Source organism: Ixodes scapularis, unplaced genomic scaffold, assembly GCF_016920785.2.
Source record: "Ixodes scapularis isolate PalLabHiFi unplaced genomic scaffold, ASM1692078v2 PGA_scaffold4__175_contigs__length_147842914, whole genome shotgun sequence".
Lineage (NCBI taxonomy): Eukaryota > Metazoa > Arthropoda > Arachnida > Ixodida > Ixodidae > Ixodes > Ixodes scapularis.
In genome coordinates, this window is record NW_024609879.1 from 7,987,666 (window position 1) to 8,011,544 (window position 23,879).

Sequence of the window (23,879 nt, forward strand, 5' to 3'; positions counted from 1 at the left end):
GTGAGTAGCAAGGGCGATAAGCTTGCAGGCCACGCCATGCAGAACTGGACGTTCCTGCGGCTGCTGCCGCTGTATGTAGGGGATAAAGTGATTGATCCAAGCGACTCTGTGTGGCAGTTAAGTCTTGAGTTAATGGAAGTAATTGACTTGCTAATGGCACCCAAAATAACGTACGCACAGGTTGCTTACCTCAAGGTCTTAATCCAGACGCACCTCCACAACCGTAAAGCGCTTTTTCCTGATGTCAAACTGAGGCCGAAGCATCATTATATGTTGCACTATGGTGACCTCATCCAAGAGTTTGGTCCATTGTCTCACGTATGGACACTCAGATTCGAAAGCAAACTCCAGTACTTCAAAAATTGCATTCGTTCGACAAAAAATTTTAAAAATGTGACCAAACACTAAGCGAAAGGCACCAATTCTTTCAGGCGTTTTCGACTTCCCGCGGTCTGTTTCCGCCAGATGTCGAGCTTCATGGTGCGAAAGCTCACGAACAGCAGATGAAGTGTCCGAACTTTCTCATGCCTTTGGAGGTGTCGAATCAGCAAGAAATCTGACATTTTACAAAAAGGCTGTCGTAAATGGAACAACTTATGTAATTGGTGACTATGTGCTTATTTCAGGCAATCGCTTCGACATAATCTTTGGAGTTGTGACTAGCATTACATCCAGTGCATCGGGAGAGATAGCATTTCTGCTTCGATGTGTCCCAGCTACACTCTTGCCGGCTATGTGCTTGTATAGCCTCCAGGATCCAACTGGAGACGTAGTTCTTGTCAATCAAGAAAAGCTTCTTGATTCTACATCTTACCGGCCATATTCGCTTGGCCACAGTAAAGTTCATTTTCATTTTGCGTTTCCAGAAAATTTCTGAATGTTCCTTTGTTATTGCTTGGTCTAATAAAAACAAGAAGGGACCGCTCCCTTTTTTATAAGTTCTGTTTACAGAGGTGGACCTTGATTCAGTCGAGTGCTTTATTGTACTCCCAAGCCGAAACTGATGCTTTTGCCTTGAGTCTTTAATGCTTTGTCAGGTGACAGTAATACGTAGTTTTCTGCCAATTCATTCCCTTATCCCTTCCCCCTTCAACATCTGGGTTAGGATCCAATTGAAGGGCTTTTTAATGTCTTGATCCATGTGATGTATTTATTTCATGCCCTTAACAAATAATAGTTCTGAGCACCTTGCACAGGGACACCACATCGTGAACAAAGTGCCTTTGAGATGAAAGAACTAAATTGTCGGGCTGTACTTGCCACACTCCTAATGTGCATTTCTAGTCACTGATGGGAAAAGAAGCTCGGGGCCCCTCTTTTCGATTCATGCACTCGTTGGCTTTCCTCGTGCATTGGCCATGCATGCACGCTCAGAGCTTGCTAGATTCCCAGGACCGGCTTGCTAGAACCATAGGTCGGCATTTTAAGCTGTCCTCACTCAAACTCACGATCACTATTTTTTCCTCAATCAGAACTCACGCGCACTCACGATCACGATTTATTCAAAATAGGATCATCACCCGGACTCACCCTCACGGCTCAACGCAAAACCAAAACTCACTCGCCGTCATCATCACGGTCGTCACGCTCACAGATCATCACGGTCATCACGCTCACAGGTCATCACGAATCATCAGACTCACAGGTCATCACACTCACAGTTCCTCACGGTCCTCACACTCACAGGTCATCACGCCCACAGATCCTCACGGTCCTCATACTCACAGGTCATCACGGTCCTCACGGTACTCACACTCTCAGCTCCTCACGGTCCTCACTGTTACAGGTCATCATGCTCATCACACTCACAGGTCCTCACACTCCCAGCTCCTCACGGTCCTCACACTCGCAGGTCCTCGCGGTCCTCACACTCACACAGGTCCTCACGGTCCTCACACAGGTCCTCACGCTCATCACACTCACAGGTCATCACGCTTGCCGGTTGCTTTCTTCGTGCTTTTCTTTTGTTTCTCTCAAGCCTTTGGTTTGTCTTCGCGTGAGTCGTGCGGCGGGGAAACCTCTGAGCCAGTAATCCAATTTGAAAGAAATGTACTATGTTAATGTTTATGCTCCGCACATTTCTACCAAATTTCGTAAACCTGGATGAATTACGAAAGAAACTAAATGCAAGCTGACTAAAGTGGGTGCGTTTAACTTTCGCCTGCTGACAAGGGCGGCGGGAAAACAGAAACGCGCCTTCCGACAGGTTACACAGACAATGTCGCAGTGATTAGAACATCGCCTCGCTGTGCATACCTCGCTCATTTGTACACAGATAAACAACTACTACATATATCACCTCCGGTTTTTTTTTGTGCCACCCACAGGTACTTCTACGGAAGTTTATGCAGAATGTATATATAGTAAACATATGGGTATCGACCCATTTTGTGTGTGTGTGTGTGTGTGTAGAGGGGGGGGGGGAAAGAACGGTTATATTAGGTAGGGTGGTTGCACGTGACGACGGTTTGAAATCTCACCATAATCCCTGTTGACAGTGGTGTCTGTCAGTCGTATGCTATTCTATGAACAGAGGCCGCGGTGGGCGAGTTTTCTTCTCACTTGAGTTGCTTCTGACTTTGTGGATCGACCGTGCTTGCCGGAGTAGGCTGCGATTTAAGGAGAATCACCGGCTGGCAATGTTTTTCAGTCATCTCGGCCTTTATAAAATACTGTCAGCATTTATTATCTTGATACATGCAGCCGTCCTTGAATTGATTTCGTTTGGATTCGTTTGACTTTGGCACGACTTTGCTTGGTTTGGTTTGGAGTGGTCTGGGGTTTGCGGCCGTCCCCATGTAGTTCTTTGTCGCGCTCTCGATCATGTAGGGCGCGCCACTTTTCATGTGGCAAGCCGCGTCATTCTTGACGCGCAGTTTTATAATGGGCAATCAGTTCGTCGAACAAGGTTTCATAGACAGATTGTTTCATCGACACTGCGATGTTTCATCGGCAGATCATTTCTTCGACATTTGTTTCATCGATGTGTCATCCGAAGATCGTTTCTTCGACATTCGATGCTCGACAGAGCTTATTACTCAGCCACCATATTACTACATTTCGTCGACACTTTTTTTGTTCGTTTTGTTTTACTCGTACGTCTAACGACGTTTCTGTTTCTCTCTCTTTCATCGACGCGGCGTTGGCTCCTTGACGTCATGCGTTCTTCGCGTGTTTGCAGCGCACTACGGTGTCCGCTTCGGACAGGGCGCAGGTGGCGCAAGCGCAAATGCTCCTCACTCTTTGTACGCATGCAGTGCAGTGTGCTGTGCGTGGTGTTGGCTGTGCGCTTACGTCGCTTACGTTGCTGGAGTGGTGCGTGCGGCGCGGCGGCCTTTTGCACACGTATGGCCGTTTGGCCGCGTGCTCGGCCTGTCTATAAAAAAAAAAAAATTGTTGCTTTCTGTCGTGCTTTTGGCCGCGTGCACACTTGACGCTCGCGAGATGCTGAATCATTCCAAACTTTTTCTAAAAGGAGTTGCTTTCTGTCGTGCTTTCTTTCTGTCGTGCTTTTGGCCGCGTGCACACTTGACGCTCGCGAGATGCTGAATCATTCCAAACTTTTTCTAAAAGGAGTTTTTCTCGACGCAGTGGTGGCTTAGTATACCGCTCATTTTTTGTAGCGTCATGTGAGGCTTATTTTGTGCCCAGTAATGCACGCGAAATTCCAAAACTGCGGTTTTGCAAGTGTTCCGAAATAGGTAGTGACGTAGAGGTTAATCTGTCGGTTTCGGTAGTCTTTAAAAGTCCAATGAACGAGGTATTTGCATTGTTATAGAGTCGGAGCATAAGGAGCTTGAGCGAATATAGGGGGCGCTCCGATCGATCCAACAAGGCGGACAAGAGGGGGATAGATTTGCGACGCCCGCAGATCGGTAGCGTATAAATTAAACAAAGCGTGCTGTTCTCTGTTTGTTTACGTGTGCGAGACGATCATCGCTTCAACCAAGACCTACCGTGATGCTACAAATGAAGTGTTCAAGCCAGTCGAAGGCAAGCAATCTTGCCATAGTCAATATATGTGTGCAAGTGTTCGACGTGAGCTCTCACGCTGGTGCAGCTGTCTTCAAGTTGAACCGAATGTACTTGGGTCCAAAGAAAGGTGCACATCAACAATGTTGGCGCGTTGAAACTATGACGCGTACTTTATCTAAAACTAAACTTATCGGTCTGCGGCTACAAACATTTTCGTTGGCGTTGCTTAGATGAAGTAACCATTCAGGCCTCGCATTAAACGGTGTTGCGAACTCTTCGGTTGTTCTAGTTAATTGTGCTAAAAAGCGGTTGGATGGAAAGCATGACAGCTACAGCATACAAGGGACGACTGAGGTCTTTATCCTGCGTTCTATGTATGGAAACATTGGTATCCTTGGTGTTATATTGCGATCAGCTGGTCGCCGATCGTCCTGTTTTTATACATAATGTAAACAAGCCCCGGAAGCGCCAATCTCATTTCGATGTGCTTGTGCACCCCTACAAGCCTCCTTTTGGCTCTTGTGGAAAGCTTTATTGTAATAGCAATAGTCTCATCGGCCGTTCGAGTTGTATGTACCACGGTGATATCTGCTGTGTGTGATCTGCAAAATAAACAAGTCTGTATTAAATGCCAGAAGGAGAACAAAGGTAAAGCTTTTTTCACTTTTTTTTTCTTTTTACAAAAGAGGGCAAAGCTTCTGAAACAAAAGAAACCTAAACTGATATGTGAGTCTGCTCAAGAATGAATGGCAAAAGGTGCTTATGCTAAGTGGTAGATGTACACAGTTAATTTTCTTTTGCCTCTGCATTGTAAATTGAAAGATATGTATCAGCAGAAGGCACGTGTCCTTTTGAATTGGTATATTGGATAGTCCAGGACGGCCTGGGTCGCGAGGACTGTGGGCGGGCGCATTAAGAACCCACGTGTGAACGTGGCATTTTGGATCGGCGTGAGCCTTTTTGGAATTGTTTTTTCATAAAATTAAGTCTCAACTTCACGTCTCTATGACCTTTCCGGGTTCCTGTGACATCTCCCCTAAGCCTAGAGTTTCCCCCAAAAATAAACGCCGCTACTGCTGCGTGAAAGACTGCCACGGTCGTGCAGGGGACCCAAGCGTCAGACTTTACCGCTTCCCTTTAAGACCTTGGGAAGCGACACGGCGACAAAGTGGATTACTGGAGTGCGATGCATCAAGTAAGTGAATTTTACATTAATTGTTGAAGTGAACGAAAATAGATGTGCAGGATTGGAAAGTGGTCTGACAGACTCCTTTTGCAAAATAACGTATTTATACTAGTTTTTTTACGAGTCTCTGAGACAACCATTTAGAGAAATACAGTAGGAAAAATTGGGCCGATTGTTGCTTCGCTTTGACGTCGAGAATCAGGCGATCAGGTCTTCAAGCGAGATGCCCTTCGACCTGTTCCGGCACTCGTAGTTGTAAGCGTGCATTTGGTTGCGACCGCGTGCGCCGTTCGGCACGCGCGGTCGCAACCAAAACCTTTTAAGCATGCAAGTTTTTAAATAGTGGATTTTTGTAGAGCACATTTTTGTTTGTTTCGGCTACCAAATTTAATGCTGAGTCTGGTAACAAATGTGACGGCGTGCAGAAAACAGGATGCAATTTTTTTTTTCTTGTAAAAGCTTATGCCAAGCGTAAATATCCTTCTCACACGCACACTTTTTTGCCTGTCGCCAGACTTGGGCACCGTTCTCTAGCACGGAGAGTTTGGTTCTAATCACCCACATTTTATTCTAGTGTCGTGGGGGCGCCGGGAGAAAAAGAGGACGGTCAAGCGAGGCGCGAGCGGGGGCCAGCCGGCGAGGAAAGAGGAAGAGCGTGCTGCACGAGGCTGGGGCGGGGCAGGAACGATAGAGCCGTTCTGGCTGGTCCGGCCCATGGCGGTCCCCGGAGCGTTCCACCAGCGAGCTTCGAATCAGGACCGGCGGAAACGGCGAGCCTGGCCTTATCGGCCTAGTCCATGACGGTCCAGGAGTGGTTCTGCAGAGAAACTCTGGCTGTGATAGCCCAGAACAGCTAGCGTACGCAGTGCGTGGGAAGGACGATCCACAGGCGTGGACGCGGACTCCGACTACCAGCTATGAACGACGGGCGACAACTAGGGTCGGCGGGTCCGGACTGCCGGCTCTCGAAGACGGGCAACCGGGAAGTACAGTAAACCCATTCGCTGCCTTCTCGTTGCGTTGTGTCACTTCCTGAGAGACGAGCGAATCACAGACCGATCGGGCGGCGATTATTATAGAGCGACGCCGCAAGTGCACGAAGACAGTTCAAACAGGTGTCCAAATGACAGCTCCAGATTATGCTTTTAACACTTGGACCTATCAAGGCTCCCGATGGTCTTAAAAAAAACGCATAAAATAAAAAGGGACATGGCGCGCACGTGCAAACGGGGACTGCTGAAATCGGGTTCGCCGCCGCTCGCCAAGGCCCGACGGGCAGACTAGCCACTGGCTGACCCATTAAAGCGCAGACCGCATGGCGCGTTTTTCTACACGCGAAAACGCGACGCGCTATGAACGCTCGCGCGGAAGCTGACGCGGGGGCACCCGCATGCAGACAAAGCCAAGCACCGCCGGCTGCGCGTTATCAGCGTTGCCAGATAACAGAATTCTCAACACGCGATGTAAATGTTGACGCATATACTACAAAATGGGAATTAAATGAACAAATAAGTAAATAAAGCGGGTTTGTGTGTCAAGAGAAACACCTTTTCAATTTTTATGTGGAAAATAAAAATGCTTTTGAACATTTTGAAATGTGCTGAATACGAAACAGCGTATTGCTCAGGATCACGTGATAGTTCGACCGACCCTCATTGGGCGAGAGCCGCTTTGACGCCTGGGCGCGCGCGTCTTGTTCTGGGTCGGCTAGAAACCAACGCTCTCGCGAAAACGCGCGCCCGCGCGCAGGAAATGACGTCAGTTTGACGCCGACGCGCTTGAATCGCGAGCAAAAACGCGCCATGCGGTTTGCGCTTAAGAGAGACCCCTCCGCTTGTGGCGCCGAATGCAGCACTCTCGTGGCACCGCCTGGCCATTGCCGGCTGGCTGTCATGCACTTGCGCCATCTTGCCCCAAACAACACTTAAAAGCATGATATCGCACAATGTGAAAGACCTCACTCGAAGCTTCGATCAATCATGACACCGCCTTTGTCGCACTTCCTGAGTGATGACTCATTGCGAAAGGTACGTTGAGGTGCGCGGAGAAATAAAATTCCGGGTGCTGATGAGGATCATGCGAGTCATTTAATTTTATTGCAGCTGTGCGAACGTTATAGTTGACGCAATCATAAAATTCTGTGCCCACTGACACCAACTTGACAACAGGAACCGAAATACACACGAACCTTTCTATGCCACAGAGAGAGGAGCGCTAGCCGTTTGGAGCGCTTCCCCAACTCCGACGTTACCGCGCCGCCTCGAGGCGCCGTCAGTCCGTTGGCGTCTCGCAGTCTGCCGTGAAGCGAAGAGCGAACGCCGAGGAGAGACGAAAGCGACCCCCCCCCCTTCCTCGTACCCCCTCTGCCCTCTACAGCTGGTTGAGACATTGCGGAGGGCGCTCGCAAGGAGGAGCCTGCAAGAACAAGCACCCCCCCCCCCCCTCCTCCGCCCTCCACAGCAACCGGCGCGTTCACATGGCGAAGGAGCAGGCGAGCGACACCCAAACCAACCCTGAAGGCCCGAACCCCACGCAGTAGTTGCGAAGCGAGAGTCTCCTCGCCCACTAAGACGGCCCGGGAGCTCACGTGACCAACCCAGCTAAGAATATACCAGCGCTCACCGCGACTCATCATGGCCATGGCCCTCAGGGTCACGCCATCACGCAGACTAATGCGATCACCGGACTCATATCCACCCTAAGACTCAGTGCATAATTTCAGTCCAGAAGGACTGAAATTATGCACTGCATTATTAGCCAGGCACTTTGCAAAGAGCTCAAACAGGGAGATTTTGTTTTGGACTGTCCAAGCCGAAGAGGCAGAGAAGCGTGGTGAGGCCATGGCAAAAGAAAAAGTGCTGCTGCCACAATCGGCGTGCTATTTCAAAGAAAAGACCGAGACCCTGGTGCAGGTACTTGAGGTACGTGTTGCCAGTATACAGTTGTTTCAATGAATTCTAGGTGCAAGTTTCTATCCTAATCTGAAATGAAAGAAGAAAGGTGCTATGGCAGAAAAGAAGATAAAGTGAATTCGCAAGCTATGGTTATCCTACATTACTTTATGGTGTGAGAATGAATGTTTGCTTCCAGATGTTTGGATTGTTTTTCTTCACAACTCCTGATTGCAAGTTTCAGGAAGGAAATACCATTATAGACCTGCTGCCCTCCCTACCATGCACCCCCCAAGTGGTTGCTGTCGGTGAGCTACCTGATAGCCTTGTGCTTTTAGAGCGCAGCTCTTAGGGGCCCGTTTCCGGCTTGAGCGGCGTCGCCGTCGGCGTCGGCGTCGCCGTCGCCGTCGCCGTCGCCGTCGCCGTCGCCGTCGGCGTAACCGCGCGGTGCATCATGGGAAATGTCCCATAATGCACCGCGCGAGCCCCCCACCAAGGTCACGTGACCTCGTGGGGGTCACGTGACCCCCCGAAGTCACGTGACCCCCCGAAGTCACGTGACTCCCCTGAGGTCACGTGGCCCCCTCGAGGTCACGTGACCCCCGCCGATGTCGCGTGACCCCCCGATGACGTCATCGTCACTGATGACGTCACCGGCATCCACATCGTCATCGTCATCATCACTGATGACGTCACCGGCATCCACATCGTCATCGTCATCATCACTGATGACGTCACCGGCATCCACATCGTCATCGTCATCACTGATGACGTCACCGGCATCCGCATCGTCATCGTCATCATCACTGATGACGTCACCGGCATCCACATCGTCATCGTCATCATCACTGATGACGTCACCGGCATCCACATCGTCATCGTCATCATCACTGATGACGTCACCGGCATCCGCATCGTCATCGTCATCATCACTGATGACGTCACCGGCATCCACATCGTCATCGTCATCATCACTGATGACGTCACCGGCATCCACATCGTCATCGTCATCATCACTGATGACGTCACCGGCATCCACATCGTCATCGTCATCATCACTGATGACGTCACCGACATCCGCATTGTCATCGTCATCATCACTGATGACGTCATCAGTGACGTCACTGATGTCGTCACCGGCATCCGCATCGTCATCGTCATCATCACTGATGACGTCATCAGCGACGTCACTGATGACGTCATCGGTACCCGCATCGTCATCGTCACTGATGACGTCATCAGTGACGTCAGTGATGACATCATCGGCATTGGGGGTCACGTGACCCCCAAGGTAACGTGACCCCCCCCTGGTTAGTTTAACCCCCCCCAGTGCCCTTCCCTCCTCCTCCTCAAGAGCTGCGCTCTAATTCGGCGTTACAGGGAGTTGTAAGCGGCTTTCATTTTTACCTTTTTAAACAAAATTAACTGTTCTTGTAGGTGCAGAAGTGAAAATTAGGCTACAACCATGTTTGTCACATTTTTAACTATTTATTTCCTTAGACCGAAAGTTTGTCTTTAGTTTGATTCACATCCACCGTACAATTGCGGCATGTCTTAAGGTAGTGTGGTAACCAGTAATTTCTATTGTGGGTTGTTGGGGGGGGGGGGGGGCGCTTGGGTTACTTTGCTGACTGAGTTGGTAGGCATTAGATTGAGAGAAAGAGGAAGGTAGATGACATACATCTGTCAGTTTTTACTATGGAAGCCTTTTAATACGTGACTAATGAAAAAATAGAACAAAATCAGAACATGAAAGGTGTGGGAACCATGGGGCTCCCTCTACCCCTATCTAGGCCTAGCTTCAAGCAGGCCGTGGGAGTCGTCGTCGCCAATGGCGTCGGCCTCCCGGATACAAGGAACCACGAGGCCGAATTCCCCGAAGGGGCCGGCTCTCCCTTGCCCTTTCTGGGTGAACGCGCCATCGGCACACCCTTGGGAGTGATTATGGACGCGTCCGGTTTTCGAGTGACCTTCTACTGGCCTCCCCGGGCGTGTCTATTTCCCGCAGGCTACATAAGCCGGCCACCCACCTGTGGCCGGGGCGGGGAGGAAGTGGCCGAGTGGGCTAACGCGTCTCAGCTCGGAGCGTGGAGCGAAAGCTTCCGCTGGGAACTTCCTGGGTTCGATCCCCGCCGCCCCCACCCGTTTCGAACTGGATAGACGTGCAGAAAAGATTGCGGTGTGCTAGATGAGTTCTGACAGAAACCTCTTGACACCGACCCGGAGGAGTACCAGAACCTGCAGCGTGTCGGCTGGGCAAACTTCGTGCAGCTTCTTTCACACGTGTAGCCAAGCCTAGGGCAACAAAACGGAAGTGGGAAATAGACAAAACACAATGGTGCGCCATCTTTGGCTCATTCGAAAACAAAAAAAGATTGTTTTGCTGTTCCTAGACTACCGTACATGCTTTTCAAGTCAATCACCTGCCAAAAATCTGCATATCAAAAGGCACTCGCCGTCAAAAGGCACTCGTCAAAAGGACGCGTATGCGCGTCCACGGACAAGGTGCGGATCGCAGGGATTGCCGACGTGATGGTCATGTGATAACTGGTCCACAGACGAAAACCGCAATTCAGTTCATCGTGTGAATCTGTCGTTATTTGACAATTAACCTAATATTGTCACGGGTGGTGACCAATAAACAATAAATAAACAGAAAGAAATAAACATTTAATGTGGCGAACTTGTGCCAAAAATAAAAAGGTACAAAAGATAATAGCGGAGCGTCGCGGGCGTCGAAGTCGGCGTAGCAGCAGAGTCGAACGCTGGGCGAAAACTGACTGCAGATCAGCTCGCGGAGTCCCTTATGTACGCGCGTTGGGTTCTGGAACAATCGGCCTAGATTGTTCGGCGACTGGAACATTCAGAACTCGATCTGACGAGAATGTTCTCGAACTCACGAGAACGCAATGAAAGAACAAATAAAAGAGCATTCCACTGACTGGAATCGAACCAAGACTTTCTGGACGACAGTCAAGCACGGTAACCACTCGGCCACGCGCGCGGTCGCTCGCTGACGAGCGTGGCATTACTCCCCCTTTTAAAAAGGCATCGTCTCGATGCCACGTAAAAGGCAACAAAACGGAGCGAAACAATAAAAAAAAATGGGAATATACGGAGGCCCGCGAAACACAATCCTATCAAGCGGTGCACAAGATCACGGTTCGCAGTCTTATCGCGCGTAGTACGGCTTGAGGCGCACGACGTGGACGACTTCCGGTCGTGGAGCGCGGCGTGATGAAGTCCGTGTTCCGTCGGGCATCACCTCGTAGTTCAGATCCCCGAGTCGACGAAGTACTTTGTAGGGTCCGAAGTAGCGCTTTAGGAGTTTCTCACTGAGACCACGGCGGCGGATCGGTGTCCACACCCACACCCTGTCTCCGGGCCTGAAGTGGACGTCCCGACGACGAAGGTTGTAGCGGCCACTGTCGACACGTTGTTGGGCTTGAATACGGTGTCTGGCGAGCTGGCGGACTTCTTCTGCCCGTTGGGCAACCACCTGGGCGTCGACGCTTCCGTCGAGAGCCGGTTCGTGGGGTAACATCGCGTCCAGCATTGTCGTTACTTTACGACCATGAACCAGTTGGAAGGGTGTCACCCCGGTGGTCTCTTGCACGGCCGTGTTGTAGGCAAATGTGACGTACAGCAACACCTCGTCCCATGTCTTGTGCTCCACGTCGACGTACATGGAGATCATATCGGCGATGGTCTTGTTGAGTCTCTCCGTCAGCCCGTTGGTCTGCGGGTGGTACGCCGTTGTGCGCCGATGGCTGGTGTGGCTGAGACGAAGGATTTCTTGCGTCAGCTGGGCCATGAACGATGATCCACGGTCTGAGATCAAAACTTCGGGTGCGCCGTGCCGGAGGACGATGGATTCGATAAAGAACTTGGCGACTTCCACAGCAGTCCCTACAGGAAGGGCTTTCGTTTCGGCGTACCGTGTGAGATAATCTGTGGCGACAATAATCCATCTGTTTCCTTGCGTCGATGGTGGGAAAGGACCAAGTAGATCCATTCCGATCTGCTGGAACGGTACGGTCGGGGGAGCGATCGGATGCAGGAGACCTGCCGGCTTCGTCGGCGGTTTCTTGCGTCGCTGGCACTCGTGGCAGGACCGTGTGTAGAAGTGAACGGTCTTCGGCAGCTTGGGCCAGTAATACCTTTCACGAATTCGGGCCAGCGTACGGCTGTGACCAAGGTGTCAGGACGTCGGGTCGTCGTGACAGGCTTGGAAGATCTCCGCTCTAAGGTCGGTGGGGATTACCAGCAGCCATGGTGTGCTGTTGTCTCCGAAGTTCTTGTAAAGTACACCTTGTCGGAGGACGAAAGTCGGCAGGGCTCTCTAGAAGACACGGGGGACGGTACCCCCTCGTCCTTCGAGGTGCTCGATTAGCGCGCGCAACTCAGGATCGTCTCTTTGACGTCGTGACATGTCGTCGGTGTTCACTGCACCTAGGAAGCACTCGTCGTCTTCGTCGTTGCTGCTGCCGGAAGGTGTTTGGATGGGGGCTCTGGACAGGCAGTCGGCGTCACTGTGCTTGCGGCCTGACTTGTAGACCACAGTCATGTTGAACTCTTGTAGTCGTAGACTCCATCGAGCGAGGCGTCCTGACGGGTCCTTGAGGTTCGCAAGCCAGCAGTGGTGGTCCATGACTACACGGAACGGGCTCCCGTACAAATACGGACGAAACTTCGTGATTGCCCAGACGACAGCGGGGCATTCTTTCTCAGTCGTGGAGTAATTTTTCTCCGCCTTGGACAGTGTCCGACTTGCGTAGGCGATAACTCGCTCGGTGCCGTCTTGTACTTGAACCAGTACCGCGCCAAGTCCAGCGTTACTTGCGTCCGTGTGAATTTCGGTTTCCGCATCTTGATCGAAATGTACTAGAGCAGGAGGAGTCTGCAGTCGTCGCTTCAGCTCGTCGAATGCCTGCTGCTGCTTCTCGGCCCATTCGAACTTCTCGGCGTCCTTTGTGAGGTTTGTGAGTGGTGCGGAAATCCTTGCAAAATCCCGGATGAAGCGTCGATAGTAGGCACATAATCCAAGAAACCTACGCACGGCCTTCTCGTCTGTCGGTACTGGAAATGCTGCGACGGCGCGAGTCTTCTCTGGGTCGGGGTGAGCGCCTTCGTTACTAACCACGTGACCTAGAAACTTCAGTTCGCCATAGGCGAACCGACACTTTGACGGCTTCAGGGTGAGTCCGGCGGTCCGTATGGCTTGGAGAACTGCTCGGAGTCGTCGCAAGTGCTCGTCGAAGTCGCTGGAAAACACTACGACGTCATCGAGGTAGACGAGACAGCTCTGCCACTTCAGTCCTGCCAGTACGGTGTCCATGACACGCTGGAAAGTTGCTGGAGCCGTGCACAGTCCGAAGGGCATCACCTTGAACTCGTACAGCCCATCTGGCGTGACGAAAGCTGTCTTTTCTCGGTCCCGTTCGTCGACTTCGATCTGCCAGTAGCCGCTCTTCAGGTCCATGGATGAAAAGTATCGGGAGTGGCGCAGCCGGTCTAACGTGTCGTCGATGCGGGGGAGTGGATAGACGTCTTTCTTCGTCACTGCGTTCAGCTGCCGGTAGTCCACGCAGAACCTAAGCGTTCCGTCCTTCTTCTTAACCAGTACAACTGGAGAGGCCCACGGACTGCTTGAGGGTTGGATTATGTCGTCATTTAGCATCTCTTGCACTTGCTCCTGAATCACCTCCCTTTCTTTAACGGAGACTCTGTACGGCGATCGATGCACAGGTCGCGCGTCGTCCTCGGTAACGATGCGGTGTTTCGCAATGGTGGTGTGGCGCACCCTCGACGACGTCGCGAAGCAGTCACTGTATTCGGCGAGAAGGTCACTTAGCTGCCGTCGTTTCGGGCCTGGAAGCTTGCGGTCAATGTTGAGCTGCGCTGGCGCCGTAATGTGTTGCTGAGGTGGGAATGATTCTTCAGCAATCGCGGCGATTTCGGCGGGGTCCCGAATTTCCTCGACGTGGCCTACGGCGGCACCTTTCGTGAGGTGTTGCGCTTCTTGTCGAAAGTTTGTCACGAAGACCACGGTGCGCCCATCCTGAAGTTCAGCCACTCCTCTTGCGACGCCTATTCCTCTTTCTAGGAGTAATTGAAGGTTGCATTCAAGAACAACGTCGCCGCAGGTAGCTACATCGGCCACTACGGGTACGACAACACTTGATCGCGGCGGCAGGTTCACGTGGTCGGCAGCGACTCGGACGGCGGCTGACGCTGTTTGAGGTTTCTCTGAAGACGGAACGGGCTTGCGCAGCGTCAAGCTGTTCTCACCAAGGTCGATGACGGCGCCGTATTCACACAGAAAGTCCATGCCGAGAATAACGTCTCTGGAACAGTCTTGTAGAACGATGAACTTCACAGGGCACGTTTCACCGCGGATCTCGACGCGAGCAGTGCATCTCCCGATGGGTGTGATGAGGTGCCCTCCGGCGGTTCGTATTTGAGGTCCATCCCACGGCGTCGTGACTTTTCGAAGGCGGCGGGAGAGCCTCCCACTCAAGACTGAGTAGTCTGCTCCGGTGTCCACGAGTGCAGATGCGTCGTGGCCGTCGATGACGACGTTTAGGTTATTGGACACCACTGCAGCGGCGTCGTTTTGGTCTCTGGTAGCGTTCGAGTGGGGGCCCCTCGACGTTCGTGGAGGATCTTGGCGTCGGTCGTCTTCGGCAACTCCACCTCCAGGGGTTGCCGCGCCTAGTTTCCCCGGCGAGGAGCGAGGGGGACAGGCTTTCACGTCGTGGTCGGTGCATCGGCGAAGCTGGACGTCGCGGTGACGGCGACCGGAACTCTCGGCGGGACGCAGGCTCGGGGGACTGAGGTCGTCGCAGGGAACTCGTCGATCTCGATAGGGCGTTCACCATGACGGGGGCGCGGGTCGTTCGGGTGGAACCCGCGTAGCCCGAGTCGTCGGTATGGGCATCGGCGGTAGGTGTGGTCCGCTTCCCCACAATGGAAGCACAGAGGGCGTCGGTCGGGCGTTCGCCACACGTCGGTCTTGCGGGGTGCGCGAGGCTCCAGGCAGGCGTACTGGACCTGGTCGTCGTGGCGTCGGTCGTGCTGCGGCGCAGGAGACTGACGTCGGGGCGGCGTGACATAGGTGCGACGAGGGGGCGGTGGCCGTCGGGCCACTGCGGCGTAACTCAACGTCGGTGGTTCCGGAGCGGTGCTGACGAGAACCCCAGGCTGCAGCGCTTGCTGGACTTCTTCCCTGACAATCTCGGCGATTGAGGGCGAAGCTGGGCTTGCGGCGGCAGGTAGAAGCTTCTTTATCTCTTCCCGGACGACGTCTCAAATCATCTCGCGGATGTCCGTGGTGTTGCAGCCGGAAGGCGAAAAGGAACCGACGCCGGGAACTCGGTGATAGTGGGTGGCTCGTGCTTGAAGGGCACGTTCGATGTTGGTGGCCTCCGTCATGAAGCCTTCGACGGTGGTAGGCGGGCTCCGCACAAGACCACCGAAAATGTCTTCCTTGACGCCACGCATCAAGACTCTGAGCTTCTTTGCTTCGGATGCTTCGGGATCGGCGCGGCTGCTCAGTCGCAGGACATCTTCCACGAAGCTAACGACGCTCTCGTTAGGGCCTTGAATCCTCGCTTGAAAAAGCTCTTCCGCGCGTTCTCTTCGTTGTTGGTTCGTGAACGTTCTTCGCAACTCAGCCTTGAGTTGCTCCCTGGAAGTGATCGAAGCTTCGTGGTTCTCGAACCAGTTCCGGGCGGTGGCTTCCAAGGCAAAGTAAGCGTTTTGCAGACATTGTTCCGGTGTCCACCCGTTATGACGGGCCACTCGTTCGTACTGTTGGACCCAGTCGTCGATGTCTTCGTGGCTTTCGCCGTGGAAGGGAGCCGGTGTCCGAGGAGCGACGGGTAGGTAGACGACGGCAGGAGCGGCGGGGGCCTGCGACTGGTTGTCCATCGTCGTCTTCTTCGGCTTGGGTTTGTCCAGCAGGAAACCGTACTCCGGATCCTCTCCCTTGGTGCGGCGGCTGGTCCGAGTTTCAGGTTCCGCGCTGAGTGGTCTTCTCAGCGAGCTTGGAGTCGGGCTTGCACTGCGGGTCCTGGGAGGGGAACGCTGCACGGGCATGCGGTACCCAGCACCTCCACCAAAATGTCACGGGTGGTGACCAATAAACAATAAATAAACAGAAAGAAATAAACGTTTAATGTGGCGAACTTGTGCCAAAAATAAAAAGGTACAAAAGATAATAACGGAGCGTCGCGGGCGTCGAAGTCGGCGTAGCAGCAGAGTCGAACGCTGGGCGAAAACTGACTGCAGATCAGCTCGCGGAGTCCCTATGTACGCGCGTTGGGTTCTGGAACAATCGGCCTAGATTGTTCGGCGACTGGAACATTCAGAACTCGATCTGACGAGAATGTTCTCGAACTCACGAGAACGCAATGAAAGAACAAATAAAAGAGCATTCCACTGACTGGAATCGAACCCAGACTTTCTGCACGACAGTCAAGCACGGTAACCACTCGGCCACGCGCGCGGTCGCTCGCTGACGAGCGTGGCAATATGAATAATTGATCCTGATTAAGGGAGATCAGGTTGTGTTCTCTGAAACAAAGTAATGAAAGGAAGTTTTTATAAATAATGCGTGCTACTTTGACAATGACATGGCTCGAAGCTTGGCACAATAGAGAATTTCCGTAGATCACACATTGCGAATCACAGACGCATGCTCACTCCATGCTCCAAGCAGACTTGTACACGTTACTGAAAAATAGTAAGGAATTACACTTACAATTACTCAAGGCTAAATTGTAATTTATTACAATTACAATTACCCTCTCATAAAAGTAACTGACCGTTACCCCAAAAAAGTAATCTGTTACTTTCGTGGCGTTACTTTTAACATTATTGTCCTCAAGTAAGAAACAAAGGGAAGAGGGTTATTCAAGTTCTTATTGTTGCAACGTGTTCCATTTAATGACCTTGAGTATTTTGAGCAACAGCAAGCTCTCGAAAGTCTCGTCAAACATCTTGTGGTATTTCTTACTCAATATGTCGACTGCTACGCTGAACACCCTTTGAGCTGAGGCACTGGATGGGAGTGCCATATTGTTCCTCACGAATGCTTCATTTTCTGCATTGAGCTTTTTCAGCAAAGCAAGGGAAGTACTATTTACTTCGAAGATAGAAGAAAGCTTCGTCGTTGCAGCCGTTGCCTGATATTCGAGAGATTTAGTCCATCCTTCCGATACCTCCGATAACCGCGATAACAGTACCTGATAACGATATAATGGCTGCGCAAAGACGGCGGCGAAGTATCGGATATCATTATCGGAGTCATCGGACCGAGCTACTAAAATTCTCTATTGTCTAAATCGCGAAGCTGTGGAAGTCATCAATAGCAAAACATAGTTGTAACAGTAAGGTGATAATTAAATATTAAATAAGGTTTGGCTCGATATTCTTCCTTTGGTTCGGAACAGTTGGAGCCCCACTTGAGACGTTGGTGAATAAAAAAAGTTTCCAGTATATAAATATAAGTAGTAAAAGAAACAGGACACTCATAACAAACAATTAATTAGAACGTCGGTTAAAACAAGGAAATGTAAACGCACGTTTGCCGTGATGCCTTTCTTGGTGCCGTTCAAAAACGCACGGAGCACGGACCGACTGCAGTTTACTCCGGTGTTCTCCAAACAGACGTCCGGGGATGCCACGGGCTATGGCCCCACTCAAGAATTTCACTCCCTCCTCAAGCCCAGAATATCATGTCTACGTCAGCCACCATTATGTTTTATATGTAAAAATATCTGCATGAGATAAGATGCGTCCTGCTGCGGCAAAACCGGAAGAAGAAAGGAAGACTACTACCATTTTCTAAGTGCTCGCAAAAAGCTGACTCACAAAAAGGGTAGGGTAGACGGAGCGTTGTCTCGTGTGGTGACATTATGAAACCGGTCGTAGTCACTATAACCGGGAAAGACATTGTTAATCCTTTTCAGCGCACTTACCGCCTCGAACTTCTCGAAGAGGCATACAATCACTCGGTGTTCCCCTCTCCCCGTCTTCGATCGCAAAGAAAAAACAAAGGGACTAAAAAAAAAAAAAAAAGAAACCGGAAATAACTAAGCCACCCTCCCCCCCCCCCTCTTTTTTTTTTTTTTTTTGTTTTGTAGAAATGTTTATTTGGATTTTTTTACATTTCCTGTTAGGGCCAAAAAAGAAAAAAAAAGATTCAGGGGCTTGGTTCCGACAAAAAAAAATGTAACGGATTACAAGGGATCCGTTACGTAAAAAATGTAAGGGAATTACTTTAAAATTACTCTAGAAAGTATGTAATTATTCCGTTACTAAATTACTGATAAATGTAAGGGATTACAAGTAATTTCGTTACTTGTAACGGATTACGTACAAGTCTGGCTCCAAGTCATGACAAGCTCCTCCTTGCATTGCCTTGCTCCTGCGTACGATCTACAAAAAGTCGTTAATGGACAAGAGATACTGCTTTCAAGAATAGTATGGGGTGAAAGGAAAAGTGCCTTCGTGAATGATGTATACTCCGGTTTAGCCAGCTGATGTCAAACTTTCTGCGGCATGAACCGGCCTCTAACAGAAATACTTTAAAAAATGGTGAACCAAAATTTGGTTTTCAAAAAAAAAATGCAGGAGATGTAGGCGGGAGGCTACAATCCCTTCAACACTACTCATAAGGCGATATCTCGAATGGACGGCCATATTTCTGGAAAAAGAAGTCGAGATTGAACCAGGTCGACGAGGCGTGTGACGTGAAGATATCTCGTTTCCTCCTCGCTTCGCTTCGCTCCCTCAAGGCGGCGAGGCGGAGAAGACGCGAGGCCGTTCCCTCTACTTCTCGGAGAAACAAGTAGACAAAATATCTCTCAAACGCGCATCCTTTTTTTTATAAAATACGGTCATCCGTCCGAGATATTGCTGTATGAGTGATGTTTTGGTGTTTGCAGCATTCCGTTGCGCGCTTTTGCCGCGTGTTTTGTGGAATCCAGATTTCGGTTCAGCATCCCTTTAAGATATACACTTCTAAACCGTGATGATGTGCCAAGAAATGAAATAAGTGAAATGTACAACTGAATTGTTTGTGCAGGAAGCATTTTCACTCGGAGCTGCTTGGTTGTCGTGGAGCAACAAATTTTGTTCGATGAACCAGTTGACTTCCACGAGGCGGCATGCCTTCTTTTTTGCGCCTATTACGTCCTCAATATGGTCTATACGAAAGATCTAGAGACAACGCTGGAGTTTATCCAGAGGCAAGTGAATTGAGCTTTAGTTCTTAATTCCAGATGCACTACGCGTTTCTAAATTTTTATGGTGTGACTAGTCTTTAAGATAGCATTCTTCACTTATTGCAGCAATTTTTGGAGCTTGAGTTCTCAAACTGGGTTCGTGGGAACCCAGGTGTTTGTAAACACACCTTTTGTGGGTTTCTAGAGATGCCGAATGTCCTTGATCGTTTTCTTTCTAGTTTAAGCAGTATCTGAGCAGATCCCAGCCCTCCACTGACGCAAAACTAGGTGAAACACTCCTTGGTATTTGCTTTATTGTTTATGGGGTCTAGGCTTCTTGTTACTTTATTGTGTCTATACTATGAAGGCCTCATCAGCTTCTCTTTAAGGCGGTGTTCCTTGAGTTAGAAGTGTTTGAGAACCCTTGTTCTGGAGTACAGTGACATCTCACTAATATAGACCCCGTTAATATAGATACATCGCTATATGGACGTTGTTTTGGGGGTTGAAGTAGGTGAATACAAGCATTTTTCTCTCATTATTATACACAACTCACAGTATGAACGACTTTTTGGGGATATGGAGGTGTCCATATTAACGGGATTGCTGGATATGGGGGGGGGAACAAATTTTATGGCACAACACATTATAATCTCCGGTGACAGTAGGCGGTTCTAGTTATTAAACCTTGACCTGTTTCTGCAACTCTATTTTGTGTCGTGGTTGATTACTTCTCAGGCAGGTGTGCGGCATCAATCCTCCAAAAGGCAGCAAGGGCGATGGCTACAGACGTGGTCTGGTGCATTCAAAAATTTTGAGACTTCTCAATGACGTGAAATGAACCTTCAGCAGGGTATGCCAGCTTTTACTTTTTTGATTATCAAACCATCTTTTTGCTTCAAATGTCGTGGAACCTCTTCGATTCAAACTCTGCTGGACCACAAAATGTTTTTCGGGTAAATTTTACCATAAAAGCAGCCAACTGATAAAAATGAAATGTGAAGACTTTCTTGCATCCACTTATAGTGTTTTCTTGGAAACCAGGCATGATTACACAGTCTGCCTCACTGTGGCTGTAAACTCCACTGTGGTGGCGGCGGGCATCGGCTACGCCAGCGCTGCAGTGCACAAAACTTGGTTGAACTGATTGCAAAAATAATCCTTGGTCCACCGATCAAGTTCGTTGAACTGATATATTCAATATTTTAAAATTCGTTTTTTGTTTAACTGAAACATCTTTGCATAAAATGCATAGGAAAACTGCCACAGATTTTTTTGAAGTTCGTAATTCTGAAATATTTGTTAAACCGACGTTCACTCAAGTGAGAGTTTACTGTATTGTGCTGTCACCATTCACACCCATGGTCTAGAGAAAGTCTGTGCCAATATCACTGCTTGACTGAGCAGAAATCTTCAGAGGGAAACGAATTCAGTTCTAACAAGTTGTATTGTTTGTACATAAAAAATGTGCATCCTGGTAGACATTTTTTTTTTTTTTTTGGAGCAACACTTTAGTTTTGGAGGCAATAAGTAGTTGCAAGGTCTCAGGTGAGCACCTGTTCTTTTTCCCTTTAATATTTTTACTTCAAAGACAGTTTTTCCCTCACTGAATTAATTGAGCACTAGTCTGGAGCACTGCCAATTTCACTGCTCGATTGAGCATAAATTTTCAGAGGGAAAAGAATTCAGTTCTAACTAGTAGCGGTATTGTTTGTCTATTCCCTCCACAAAGAAAGTGTGCATACGATAGACATTTTTATTTTTTTTTATTGAAGTACCACTAAAGTCCTGTGGGCAATAAGGTATTCTGCTTCCACAGATGTGTCTCATGTGAGCCCCTATTCTTTTTTTTTCTTTAATATTTTTACTTTAAAGACATGTTTCCCCTTACTGATCTAATTGAGCACTAGTGTGGAAAATTGCCCTTAGCAGCCTTGAATTGTAAAAATTAAAAATTATTTTTCCATAGTTTTGCTTCATATGTGGTGAAACTTCGTTCATTCAAACTCTGTTAGGCCATTATATCTGAAGAGTGAAGAAGTGATAAAAATGAAGTGTGAACACCTTCTTGCATCCACTTTAAAAGTTTACCTGGAAACCATGCATGATTACACAGTCTGCCTCAACGTGGCGTGACTTGTATAGTTTATGGCACCCAAAGTCATCTATTCTCAAGGAGGCAAATATTCAGCGAAGTCGCAGGCGTTTGGGCAAAACATCTCAGACAGCGGGAGCTCAAGTGCCTTGTCATTGCTGTCATCCTTAGCCTTTTCAGCTAAAGCTCTGGGCTTTAGCTGCGATGCCCTTTGTAGTTTTGCTATATCGCCCTGAAATCTTGCTTTTGAGACTATTGCGCTGTTACCATTTACACTCATGTTCTAGAGAAGCTCTGTGCCAATTTCACTGCTTGACTGAACAGAAATCTTCAGGGGGAAAAGAATTCAGTTCTAGCAAGTTGCATTGTTTGTCTATTCCAGCCGCATAAAAAATGTGCATACTGGTAGACTTTTTTTTTCTTGAGATAACATTTCAGTTTTGGAGGCAATAAGTAATTGCAAGGTCTCACGTGAGCACCTGTTCTTTTTGTCTTTAATATTTTTACTTGAAAGACAGTTTTTCCTTCACTGAATTAATTGAGCACTAGTCTGGAGCAGTGCCAATTTCACTGCTCGATTGAGCATAAATTTTCAGAGGGAAAAGAATTCAGTTCTAACAAGCGGTATTGTTTGTTTATTACAGCCACAAAGAAAGTGTGCATACGATAGACATTTTTATTTTTTTATTGAAGTACCACTAAAGTCCTGTGGGCAATAAGGTATTCTGCTTCCACAGATGCATTTCAGGTGAGCGCCTGTTCTTTTTTCTTTAATATTTTTACTTCCAAAAAAGCTTACCCCTCACTGATTTAATTGTGCACTAGAGCGGGAAATCACCCTGCAGACATTGCAGACAAAGGAATAATTTCTGAAAACCTAAATTCCAGATAGAATCCAGATAGATTTCCGGTTCCATAATCGGGATAGCGAAAAGTTATACCGGATTTTTCGGTAGGGTATATGTAGTGGAATTTCTTTAATTCAAACTCTGTTGGACCACAAAATATCCTATGAGGTAAATTGTATCTGGAGAGTGAAGAAGTGATAATAATGAAGCGTGAACACCTTGCATCCACTTAAAATGTTTACTTGGAAACCATGCATGATTACACAAAGTCTGCCTTATTGTGGCTTGACTCGTTATATAGTTCAGGGGTTCTCAAACTGGGTTCCGAGGAACACAGGGGTTCCACGAGCTGGTCTCATGGGTTCCACGAACACCCCAATTGCAACCCCCCCCCCATGTCGCAGGCTGCGCGGCAGGTGGCAGGACCATGCAAAGCGCCTTCATCTTACTCTGTACTGACATCTCGATTGATATTGTGGGGGTATATGGAAAGCAACACAAGCAACATTGCCTACAATTGTGCATCTGTTGCCTCTCGGTCGACAACTATGGAGGGGAGAGGAGGTTCCGCAGCAGTTTTTGAGGCTTCCTGGGATTTCGTGAGGCCAAAACGTTTGAGAACCCCTGTTCATGGCACCCAAAGACATGCTATTCTGGAGGAGACAAATATTCAGCGAAGCCGTGGGTGTCTGGGCAAAAGACCTCCGACAGCAGGAGCTCGGGTGCCTTTTCATGGCTGTCATCCTTAGCCCTTTTAGCTAAAGCTCCGAGCTTTAGCTGCAATGCTCTTTGTAATTTCGCTATATTGCCATGAAATCTTACTTTTAGGACTCTTGTGCTGTCACCATTCACACCCATGGTCTAGAGAAAGTCTGTGCGAATTTCACTGCTTGACTGAGCAGAAATCTTCAGAGGGAAAAGAATTCAGTTCTAACAAGTTGTATTGTTTGTCTATTCCAACCACATAAAAGGTGTGCATACTGGTAGACTTTTTTTTTTTTTTACTGAACACTTCAGGTTTGGAGGCAGTAAGTAACTGCAAGGTCTGAGGTGAGCATCTGTTCTTTTTTTTCCAATAATGTTTTTACTTTAAAGATAACTTTCCCCTCACTGATTTAATTGAGCACCAGTGTAAGAAATTGCCCTAGCAACCTTGAACTGTAAAATAGTTCACTGGATGGATTGCTCATTTTTAACAAGGTGTTTTGTCTCTTCTAGCCATATGAATTGTATGCATGAAAGTGGACATTACTTAAAACATTGTTTCAGTCCTGCAGACAATAAGTCATTGCTAATTGAGGCTGGTCGCTGCTAGTCACAAGCATCGACAAATTTCTGGAGCTATTCAGCACAGATGAAGCACCTTATCTGGTGTATTGCTTGTTAACCTCAAAGTGTGTCGTATAGCAGCGTGCAGGTTCTGGGTGTGTTGAGTTCGGGCTCCTTTACTCCTACTCTGGGCGCAGCAACTAAATGTATAGTGTACGAGAGTGTGACACACTGGAACAGTTGACGAGCCGCATGAGCCCCTTCTTATTGCACAGTTGTGACTAATTTGGCGCCTCATAGATGCGGGTGGCAGAAGCCAAAATTATTTCGAAGAAAAATAAAGGCCTGTGGGGAACAGCAGAATGTAAGGTAAAAAAGACGGCA

At 49.0% G+C, this 23,879-nt stretch overlaps 1 protein-coding gene across 1 annotated transcript; it reads left to right on the top strand.

Moving 5' to 3' along the window:
* The first annotated feature begins 153 nt into the window (after positions 1-153).
* On the top strand, positions 154-20,124 carry LOC115316408. The gene is made up of 5 exons (XM_040210099.1): positions 154-299; positions 7,884-8,082; positions 8,297-8,360; positions 19,145-19,311; positions 20,026-20,124. The coding sequence occupies exons 1-5, from the start codon at positions 154-156 to the stop codon at positions 20,122-20,124; spliced, it is 675 nt and encodes a 224-aa protein (XP_040066033.1).
* Positions 20,125-23,879: the final 3,755 nt, after the last annotated feature.